The sequence below is a fragment of the Taudactylus pleione genome, unplaced genomic scaffold, assembly GCF_031769625.1.
Source record: "Taudactylus pleione unplaced genomic scaffold, aTauple2 ptg000199l, whole genome shotgun sequence".
Lineage (NCBI taxonomy): Eukaryota > Metazoa > Chordata > Amphibia > Anura > Myobatrachidae > Taudactylus > Taudactylus pleione.
In genome coordinates, this window is record NW_028284601.1 from 11,104,006 (window position 1) to 11,116,318 (window position 12,313).

Here is a 12,313-nt window from a genome sequence, read left to right on the forward strand (position 1 = left end):
ACACATATGCAGGCTGAAGTTAATCAATGTTTGCTATATATATACATATATATATATATATATATATATAATTTCCAAGATACCGACACTCCACATAACCACAATGTTACCTTGCCTTGGTGCCTTCCCTGGGAGATCCCAAATCAATACATAAAGTACTGGTGACACTCGTAGGACTTTGAATAGTTAGGAAAATAATAGACCAAGTCATCTTATTGCTGACGTTTCAATCTCTTTAATGAGATTTTTCTCAAGGCCTTATATGTGCAAATATGTTCTCATATATTGCACACAATTATATAGTGCAAATGAAAGTCCAGGTATTGTATTTGTTTTGTGGTGCAGCTTCTGCTAAAAGACATGTTCCCAAAGGTCAGTGTTTCTGTACATGGATGAAGAAAATAAAAGGTGCACAATGGTGAAGTAAGTTTAAAACCCAATTCTTTACTAAAAACAATTAAGAACCACTCAGATATAAAACTGTGATATATGAAAATATCACAAACAGCACATAAAGAAATAGGACCTCTTGTCATCTCTCATCAGCCAGCATCCCTCGCTTCCTCTCCAATTCACCAGCGTTTCCTGAACCGATGATGTCACAGCGTCTCCGTCATTAGCCAAACCCAAATATGTTTCATTCCTCAGTGGGTGTTTTTATACAGTAGATAGGTTTAAAGGTTTGTTTTTTTCTGTCTTAACAGCAACTAACAATCAGTCCAACAGCTCTAATTGTTTGAGTACATAAAATCCAAATTGCATTATATTGCCTACCAAGTACCAGGATAACTAGCTATCAGTGATACTCTGTTTAACTATACTTTTTTCTTTTATATGACTTTGTTTACATTAAATGAATGTGCTATATACTTACCCTTCCTGCAATGCCATCCAGTAACCAGGGCTCCGGCGATCCAGTCTTCTCCATACATCCTCGGGTTCACCATGGATTTTCTAAGGCTCTTCCTTATGTAAATGCACCAAGTCATCTCAGCAGCAGGGACAGAGCAAGAGAGCACTGGGGCAAAGGGCAATCAGGAGGAAGGGAAACGGCACATGCATTTGTCAGGTCACCTTTCAAATAAATAGTAGCAGGGGTAGAAGCAGAGCAAGGGGGCACTAAAGCAGTGGGGTCAGCAAGCAGTAAGGAGGATGTGACCCAGCATATGCATATGTCAGGTTACCTTACTATAGCAGCAGCAGCAGTAGGGGCAGAGCAAGGAGGCACTGGGGCAGCAGGCAGTAACAAGGAGGCAGCGACCCAGCATATGCTCTGGGCTCCTCGGATTGGCTGCTATTGGTGAAGGTGGCAGAGAGAACAGGGAGAAGCAGGAAGACAGAATTATTCACTGCTCTTCTCCCCTAACAAGGCTCCTTACACCATCCTGAGATGGAGAATGTATTTTGTTAAGTGAAACAGAATGCAGAAGTTTTCATGGTTCTATGGATTGCTCTCCCCATACTACTGTATGGGGAAGCAAAAGCAGCACTAATCAGGGGAACTGCTTGAGAAATTTGAGATTTCTCCATAGTAACCCATTCTCTGAAGGGGCTGAAGCAGTGAATAGCCCTATTATCACTGAAGTAGACATCAATCTATCTGCAACAATGGCCATAACACTGATCAATCTTATAGTATCAGTTCTCCAAATACTACAGTGGTCCTTGTCATGGGTACATCTACAATGAGATAAAAAAATTAAAGCTGCAATAAACATAGGTGTAGCAAAACAAGGCAAAGAGGAACAGTCACAACGTTTAAAAATAAATAAACAAAGAGTAAATAAAATAAATTCCTGCAAAAAACCTGCATCTCTGAATAATACTGTACTATCAGAAGTAGCATTTCAACTTGAAGTCTTCATTCAGGCCCCATAGAGCCAGTTAATTATGTCTGTGGATCCATCTAAGTTCCTTCTGTATGAGTATACGATCTCTATGGCCTCCACTCCTGAGGGGATGGGATGTGATCAATATTGAAGCAATATAATTGTTTTAATATGTTTTTCACTTCTGCAAAGTGTTTGGCCACAGGCAAAGTGTGTAAATCCAGGGTACTTTGAAGTGGCGACAAGGCTTTACTGATAGAACCTAAGTTATGCATTTTGTTCCTTGAGCATACTTGGTCTTCTCTAAATACAGTAGCCCACATGGGCACATTAGATCATAAACCACAAATTTAAGGTTACAGATAATTCTATATTTGGATTTCTTGTTATTAAGATGAATCCTAAACAATGATTTATCAACAAGAAAGGGCATGTTGTATAGCCAGGATAATGGTAGACACCTAGTCCAGTAGTATGCCAGGTTGGTATGGAGCTTTTGTTTTGACTAGAACAGTCTTTTTAAACCAGGAAGTCTCTAAGATTAGGACCTCACCTATATGCAAAGTAGGGTATGTCTTTTACAACTCTAGAAATAGCTGGTTCTCTACTGATAAGAGGCCAGTGGTGGAGAACTATCTCTTTTATAAACTTTGAGGTCACTGTGAAGGTAACAGAGGTTATCTTTATCTTTCACATCAATTTCAGTGATCTGTGAATATAGTGATTCAAGTTTCAATAAACTCACCCTCTGGATTGTGTTTAAAGCTTCTGACTTACTATGCCCCTTCTCAAAAAATGTTGACCCTTCGAGATTTCATAAAGCTGTGCAGACCAGTCTGAAGTTTTGAGAATAAAGCAATAATTTTTAAGAGCAAACAGGTGGAGTCTGGAGGTGTGCAGAAGAGTGTTCTTGTCAGTTGCTTTTTTGAATATCTTAGTTGACAATTTATTATCAGTTATTGAAATTGAGACATCCAAGACATTGATGGTCTTTGAACTGAAAGTGGAGCTAAATATGATGGCACTGGGAATATTGTTGTGAAAATTGATAAAAATCCAAAAGTTTCTGTTTTCACTAGACAAATGAGAAAAAGATTGTCTATAAATCTGATGTAAAATTTTTATATCAGGTGCAAATCTACTGTCATTTTTAATATGCTCAGCCTCATTCACAGTCATAAAGAGATATGGATATTAGGGGACCTGGTTGAACCTGCCAGTAGCATATACTTCTCTCAAAGATTAAGCCATGCACATGTAAGTACACACAGCTGGGACAGTGAAACTGCAAATGGCTCATTAAATCAGGTATGGTTCCTTTGATCACTCAACCCAGTTACTTTGATAACTGTGGTAATTCTAGAGCTCATACATGCCAAAATGTGCAGATCCTCAGGAATGCATGCATTTATCAGTGTATTGATTGGTGTTCAGACTATTGTAGCAATCACAATTATAGAATTTGACACAGCGGATATATTGATAAATGCTGTCCAATTATATAGATATTTGTATTGGTTGTTCAACACAGTGACCTACCACTGAAATTGCTATATTAATGGAACGATTAAAAGTTATGTGTTAAATGTATTAACTCAGAGTGTGCCAATTTGCTAGAGTATTATGTCCTTGTTTGTAAGCATATTCCATCCTCTGTTTAAATTGATTGTTTATATACAGTTCCTAATGCTCCATATTAACAGTTTATTACTCAACATTGGAATGGAACATAACTACAGGAGTTCCTGTGTGAGAATATTCTCCCCTTCTCCCTACCTATCCCCCTCTTATTGAGTATATTAATGGACCATGGGGGTCATTCAGACCAACTCGCGAGCGGCAGTACGCTCGCAAGTGGGTCGATGTTCCCCACTGCGCATGCGCACGACGAAGGGAGCTCCGTCGTGCGCATGCGCGAGACCCGGCGAGCGAAGGACTTTCCTTTGCTTGGAGTGTCTCATCAAAGGGGGCGTGCTGTCGATGGTGACTGACAGCACGCCCCCTTTGGTGGGCGTGCCAGGGGCGTGCCTGCCAGATGGAGGCGTTCCCATGGGAACGCCTACCGTCTGAAGCCGGCCCCACTGACATCACTAGTGATGTCAGTGGGAGTGATTTTGGCTCTGATAGAGCCAAAATCACTCCTGGCCTTGCGGTTGGGAAACCCAACCGCAGGCTTCCACTCGCAGTTCCGATGGTCACGATGGTCAAGACCATCGCGACCATCTTTTTGTACACTCGTATATGCTATGGGTGGTGACCCACAGCTATACGAGTGTCCAGGAGGACGCTCCATTTTAATGGAGGTGGGCCCTGATTCAGAGCGAGCGTTCTGGTCAGAGCGTCCAGCTCTGAATCAGGGCCCATGTCAGAACCCATCACCATCTCACATGTTTGTAGATAAAAACCACAGTTAAACGTATATTCATTTGCATGTACAATTACATCAACGACCAGTAGAAATTGTTATGTTGGACCACCATATGCTGTAATCTCTAGAATGGCTTTCTTACAGGCGTCTCTTACTAGTGTGTTAGGTATGCTTGTTTACAAGATTGGACAGTTTGAAATTTACAGTAAATTTGTCAAAGGAATGGAGTTTAGTAAGAAGATCATTGGTATCTCTGATGTAACTATCACTTATATGTACCATTAGTTGTAGGTAAACATCCACATATTGGTATAAGGGTTTACAACTTGGACCTATGGCTAGGGTTATTCGTCTGCCTGCTGGGTGTAGAAGATATATTTGTATTTTGGGCAAAGTGTACATGATGGGTATTTTTGTAATTCTTGTTTAAGAAATGCACCTGGTTCCATGTTGATATATCAATTACCAATGCCTAATTGTATAATAGTGTCATTTTCCCCTTTGCAACTTCATGTGGGATCATAAGTGAGAATAAGGCAGCAGTCAACATCTTTCAACTGATGCTCTAATAGAGATATAACAATACTTTGAGATACTTTAATATTCTTTGTTAACTACAGAATCTGGCCTAAAAAAGAGTAAGACAATGGTTGAGTATGGTTTAGAGTAGGGGTGAGCGGGTTCGGTTTTACTCGGTTCTTATCGCCACTTTACCGCAATTTCGGCTCGATTTCATTTGCTATCCAAAACACGTGTTCGGCGATAGCCAATAAAAAGATCCGAGTAAAACTGAGTAAAACCGAACCCGCTCACCCCTAGTTTAGAGTTACCTGTCTGTGTCTGTCAATCATAGCAGGAATTTAATGTGCCCCATAGGGAAACATTGAAGACTGCCCTGAGCCCTGCACAATAACATTCCCGTCATTTCTCCCATATTGCTTTCAAAGCAAATTCTATAGAGCATTTCTTCTTGTACTCATTTATTTTGTAAAACTAAGAATACACTGTGAACCTCATAAGGTATTTAACAACCTTATTATGATTGCTCAGCATTTACAATTCCTTATGCAATATGAATGTAACTCTGCACCAATAACAAACATGCCCAACCTGTCATTAATGATCACTTGCTGTTTGGAATGTAATTCAGTGTCAAGGTTTTTTCTTATCATAAACACAGAGGGACAACATAGCTCTGGATGTTGCTGTAATCGAGCTGTGCTCAGAATGGCACTAAATATAGCAGGGACCCTTCTCCTGGTTACCGGTGTCACTCTTATTATTTACCTTCTTAAATGGTGGAATAAGATAACACAGAAGAACCTTCCCCCGGGTCCCACGCCTCTGCCCCTGCTGGGGAATATCATGCAGATCAGCACCACAGAATTTCCACAATCTTTGGTTAAGGTAAGCTGGGACATTAATAACTACATTTTTATAATACAACAGATTACTGGAATGTTGAACTTGGTTATCTTTCTCAGCACTCTAGTACTGTTGGGGGACCTCAATTAGTCATAGGATATACCCTGCAGCTAATTGATCGTGCCACGAGGGGAAAATGCTACTCAATTAAATATAGTTTTCCCTGCACAGTATACCAGAGTTTAACGCTTGCCAACCCATTGATCCCGCATAAAGTTCAGAATCAATGTGTTTTCCCTGCGCCTTAAACGTCAGAGGGTACCTTTTCTCGCAGCTCCTGGAGCTGTAAGGAAAAATCCACCACTGTGGTTTAAAATGCAGGGTAAACCCTGCTTATTTTAAAAGATCAGTGTTGGTAATTAGCAATTTGGATTCCCCCCTGTATGTTCTTTAAGTATGTGTAATATGATTTAAAGACAATGAAACAGAGAGAAATGGATGATGCAGCAGATTTCTACCAATTAGACTTGTGCTGGAGTGTGCTATTTATCTAAAACAAACATACTTCATCTGAATATAGATATTCACTATTGCTTGTCATTAAGAAATATAACGACTAATTACATCATACAGTATTTAGTAAAAGTAAAACTAGAATTGTACTAATTCTAAATAAAAACTGTGTAGTGTAGACATTTATTCCAAATGTTTAGCTATAAAACGGTGTCTAAGCAACATACAGTACAACCGCTGTAATGTAATGTATATGTCTCTCTAAAGCTGAGTGAGAAGTATGGACCTGTGTACACCATCTACATCGCCAATAACCCTGCAGTCATGCTAATTGGCTACGATGCTGTGAAGGAGGCGCTTGTTGACCGCAGTGATGTGTTTAGTGCCAGAGGGGAATTGGAATTCATAGACCTGTTCTTTAAAGATTACGGTATGATACTTAAAAAGATCATAAAAGTACTTAAAGCTGAGCTACCACCTAAGTGGCTGAAAATTAAGTAAAAATATTTAAAGTGCTACAATGTAACAGGATGATGCTGCTGAGTGCCTGATGCTTAGTTGGATGCAGTTACGAATTCGGAAGCAGTGGAGTGATTATTTTCTTCTGCGCATGCACCCAAATAGTATGCACACAAAGGTGGAGATGTGATTGAGACGTTCGGGAGATGTATTGCTTCAGAAATTATTAGAAAATGTATTCGGCATTCCTTTCTGGTGGCAGGGTGGTAGCTATTCAGACACATGGAGATGGTCCATTTTATGAGCGTGTTATAGGAGTGTTGTAGAATCCTTCGCATAGGAGCCCATTTTCAGGTGGAAAATCTGTACCTGCCATAGGATTGTTGCAAGTTTGGATGGTGCAACTGATGGTGCACCGAGCAGTATCACATACAGATGCAGGTGTCTCAGTCCTAGTGGCATTTGTAATAAATCGCAGACATTTGACTAGCAAAAGACACAGAAAGGATGTGGCTGTGTCTGACTCGGAACCAGGCCTCTAGTATGATAAAAGGTTTGATATGGACAAATGGATAAGATCATGAGGGTGGTTTACTCTCCAGGAATACTGAAAAAAATTCCAAAAAATTCAGGAGTCTCCTGGATATTAAGGAAGGTTAGGAAGTAAGATTTTTCTGCAGTAGAAGGAATTGAAATTAAGTACATGTGGGTTTCAAACCCCAGAGTTGAAGTCCAGCCTTTAGGTCCATATTACAGTTAATGTTGTTCTTGTTTTTTGTTTTCATATTTCCTCATATTTAGATCATTGTAATAACTTTGCTTTCATACCTGACTAATCCTGTTAGACACAAAAGCCTGTTAAGCTCCCCCTGTATATGTTTGTGAGACTTGAAGGTGAGATCACTCATCAGAGAATACTAGTGAAATAAATCATGTCTCGCAAGGGCAATATGAGACTAAACAAACACAAAAGGAAAATAAAAGAAAGAAAAATATAAGGAAATTGTGAGCACTCTTTGAGTAGTATACTAATTTATTCATCAAACCTTTTATAGAACAGAAAGAGCTGCATGCAATATATACTGTATGTACTCTGCAGCTGCTAAAGGGGATATCAGTCTCCCCAAAAACAATAAAGTACAAAAGAAGTATATAAAATCAGCACTGGTTGCCTGTATGTCTTTAAGTATAATATGTATGTTAATGTAAAAAAATCAAGGTACCTCTTGAATTGTTTACACAACAGCTTTATAGTATAACACTATAATGAAACATCAACAGACAGTAAAAATAATAGCCCTAAAAGGATCTCAGGGTATTAGTTAGTTTAGGTTTAATAGGCTCTAATTACCAGATGTAGCACAAATTATTCAAGTTAACTGGGGACATATGTTCTAACAAGTGAACACACTGGATTAGCATGGCCAAAGTCCAGAGTCCAAATGTATCCACTGCTTAATTGGAGCTTATCCACACAATATAACCCAGCTTGATTATAGTTACCACTTGATGTGTATTGTAGAGTCCTTGCAATGATAGTCATTGCTGTACAGCTGTGTGCAGGTCATCAAAAAAGTATTCCTTTAACATGGTATAAATGGAGCTTTCACTATTGCTGTGATCCTGGCAGAAAGTGGTAGTCATCTGATGTGTTTAATCATTGGTTCATGACATTATAAAAAGCATTGTTACAATGAAATAGATATTAGTATATATACAGATTAACAGACACCCAGCACTGCTTTTCTTGTACATTTATGAATGACTTGAACTGTTTTTGATTATCTTATGTTATGCAATTAATCAAGGCAAATACTTTCATTGGAAGTAACAGAACACAATGGTTGAATTTTTAGGGGTTATCATGAGCAATGGGGAAAGGTGGAAGACAATGCGTCGCTTCTCTCTCATGACTATGAGGAATTTTGGAATGGGAAAGAGAAGCATTGAGGAGAGGATCCAGGAGGAGGCTCTGTGTCTAGGGGAGACATTTATGAAGAACAAAGGTGGGTAGAGATAATGAATGAAAAAACAAAATTATTTATGAAGAATATTTAATCCATAGATCTCATACCTCCCCCAAACCACACTCCAGTGGAATTATTTTGACAGGCAATGTGGCAAACTATCTAAGGGCAAGATTTAATATATTATTATCTTAACTATAAAAATGTACCTGATGATTATTTTAGCAGTTTAGAGATAATAGTGTGTCAATTCAGGGTTAAATAGAAAAGTCAGGGAATATTGAGAGAGTCAGCAAACATGACAAGGTAGAGAAAAAGATATACTGCGCTCAGCTAGCAAACATTACTAACGTGCGGTATCTATGAACCAAGTATGGAGTTAATCTATGTTTAGCACATATGATATGATAAGACAATATGTAACAAATACTTAGTAGACAATGTGGATATTATGTAATAAAAAATGATTTATTTTCAAAGTTGGCTAAACCATATAGAGTGGAAAACCTGCACATGCACACAAACAAACAATATCCTACCAGATCAGTTAGGAATGAAAACAAATCAGCATTGACTATTCAAGGACCATAGGATATATGTGTCAGGATATGGTAAATGGATAGTGAATATCAGGCCAAGGGGTGATATTACTAAAAGTAATAAGGTGCACTGGCGTGCACGATCCCAAATTAATCTGGATGCTTGATGTCAGTCTTTTAGTCAGAAAGCGGCGTCCCGCTGTAGTGGCAGCAAGAAGTGGTAAAAAGTACAGTCTGAGGTATGGTGCCCGGGATGATCTTCACGGGGACAAGAGAGCAACACCGGGGTCGGAGGCAGCTTGGTCATTCAGGCAATCTCCGATATTGACACGGTGAGCGGATCACACTGCAAACCAGGAGGCTACTGCTCCCCGGCATATACACCGTACTCTTGTCCCCGTGAAGATCATCCCGGGCACCATACCTCAGACTGTACTTTTTAACACTTCTTGCTGCCACAACAGCGGGACGCCGCTTTCTGACTAAAAGACTGACATCAAGCATCCAGATTAATTTGGGATCGTGCACGCCAGTGCACCTTATTACTTTTAGTAATATCACCCCTTGGCCTGATATTCACTATCCATTTACCATATCCTGACAGATATATCCTATGGTCCTTGAATAGTCAATGCTGATTTGTTTTCATTCCTAACTGATCTGGTAGGATATTGTTTGTTTGTGTGCATGTGCAGGTTTTCCACTCTATATGGTTTAGCCAACTTTGAAAATAAATCATTTTTTATTACATAATATCCACATTGTCTACTAAGTATTTGTTACATATTGTCTTATCATATCATACGTGCTAAACATAGATTAACTCCATACTTGGTTCATAGATACCGCACGTTAGTAATGTTTGCTAGCTGAGCGCAGTATATTTTTTTATCTGTCAATACTTAAGGATCTGGTCAGATATCCTATACAGCAGCTCGCTTGCATCCTATGTCCTCTAAAAATCTTGGAGCGCTAGTATCCATTTGTTTTCTTCATAAACATGACAAGGTGAATAGGAATTGTTTAATAGCTGGAGAGGTAGGCAGAAATTACATTTAGTTATTGTTGGAAGAGTCCAAAGCCTTATCCTCACATAATTGGAACACCTAATAAAAAACAGTATCAGCATGGGAAATGCTATATTCAAATTTTTTTGCAGACTGGGTAAACCACATTGCATTTACCCAACCACTTATACCTCTTTTAAACTAACAGCCATATCCCAGGTTATTGCACGTTAGTGCGCATGAACCAGGGATTTTGGTCCCTGGAAATGGCTCAACCCAGGTCCAGTATCCCAGGAATCCAACCCCAGTAGCTAGCAGGGATTTACCCATGAAGGACCCAGGTAGGGCTCAGTGGAAATGGGTATTCTGGGTTATCCAACCTGGCTCCCATTTCCAGCAAGGGGAGATCGGCACTTGGAGATGATATAATCTCCAAGCACCGCCTGAATTGTTCCACTGCACACGGTTGCAGTGTGAATGGCGCAGACCCAGAAATAACCTGGGTCATGCCACAGTGTGAAAGGGGTTGTCCCAGTTTGGAACCATTTCCAAATCCTGGGTCAGACCCAGACTTTAATGTAAAAAGTGTTTTTAAGTGAATATTATGGAAAAAGGGACTATGATAATTGGTTCTCACTATTAAAATACTGTAAGTTTAAAAACCCCCTGATGAAGTAAGGTCCACCTGGTGAAACATATATGGGTGACTCATGGTAACTGCAACAATGTATTAAATTCCAGTCTATCAAAATGCAGTAGCTATTAGGTATAATTACTAAGAATGAAATTAGGGGCTAAATTTGCACTAAACTAAAGCAACAAATTAAGCTATTGACTTTATTGAAAAATTTGTATTAGACAGATGAAAGTTAATTACTGATTAGTTGATATGGTTCAATTTTAAAATTGAAGGGAAAGGGTTTGGGGAAAAGATTAATGCGCATGATCTAGGTAAATGTAATCTCTCTAAGTTTGTATTTGTATGCCTACAATATGGTATTTAACTGGAATAATATCCTCATCAATATTATAGTGCTGGTGGTGCTTCCAGGAATTAATATATTTCTATATAATATTTGGTCCTGCACAGGCAAAAGAAAAATTCCCTGTGTGAGGCACTCTTATATTGATAAACCCTTGATGTGGTTGAAATAATAAAAAACTTAACTTTTATTATATTCATACCTCATAAAATAAATAACGGTTAATACTGTAAACACACAACAGTCAACAAAAAGATATATAAAATAGGCAAAAATATTAAGAAAGAGGAAGTGTGTGTGTTGAACCATATCAACATTATATTGATATGGTTCCACATGCATTTTTCTATTAAATACAGTGTTATCAAATTATTTTTATTGAATTTTTAAAAAAAAAATGTAAATCATTAATATTTTTTATTATGTGTTTCACAAGGTATACAAAAAAAACAGACACACGACATTGCATTCATGCGTACTGAGTCACATAAAAACACAATACAATGTGAAAGATAAACCATCCATACATAAGTATATATCAGTAGTGAAACATAGGGTATGCACAGTATATGATTTGACATCCTACAGTATACATTATGTATTGCAATATACATTCATTACTTAAACATTACAACTTTCCAAAAAAGTCAATGGGTGAAATATAAGCTGGAAGTACATACACAAATAGGGAGAGGGGATGAGTCTTCCTTTCCTTCAGAATTTTAAATTGTGGAATAGTTTCTTAGCTGGCTGTGGACCAACGTGTGACTGTCCTGGTTTGACATCTCCCTTTTCAAGAATGACACAATTCTTGCCAAAGTACAAAGTGTCCCCAACAGTTCATAATGTGCCAGGGTTTCAAGATTGCCACAAAAATAAGGGTGCTAGGAAATGCATAAAGTACTGAGTGGTATAGCTGTTCCTGAGCACATTATCTCTGGCTCCATGATCCAGAATACCAATACCTGTGCAGAGGGATATTCCCAATAGAAGTGCATAGATAATTCCTCATGGGTGATGCACCAAAAGCAAAGTCTGCATCTGCAAGGCCGTAGAAATCCGGGACAGTTAAAGGGTGTGTGGCCTAATCATGGGGTGTGGCCACGCCTACTTAGAAAAAATAAAAGATAAAAAAAAAAACATTTTCACCTGGGAGGAGGCACAAATCCAGGGGGGGCATGATCAGTGTGATTGCTTCCCCCCGCAGACATAGGAGACTCCAACTGCAGCCCAGCACATGCTGTGTGCTTGGCTGCTTACAGGTATGAGGGATGGAAGACAGC

General features: G+C 38.9%; 1 protein-coding gene across 1 annotated transcript in view; it reads left to right on the forward strand.

Annotated features, from left to right (window-relative positions):
* The first annotated feature begins 5,390 nt into the window (after positions 1–5,390).
* LOC148518788 (cytochrome P450 2C23-like) overlaps positions 5,391–12,313 on the forward strand; it is a 32,969-nt gene continuing 26,046 nt past the window's right edge. Inside the window, exons 1-3 of the mRNA XM_088477126.1 lie at positions 5,391–5,604; positions 6,343–6,505; positions 8,391–8,540. Of these exons, the coding sequence (XP_088333252.1) occupies positions 5,425–5,604; positions 6,343–6,505; positions 8,391–8,540 (493 nt within the window). The 5' untranslated portion in view covers positions 5,391–5,424. The remainder of the gene's footprint in view (positions 5,605–6,342; positions 6,506–8,390; positions 8,541–12,313) is intronic.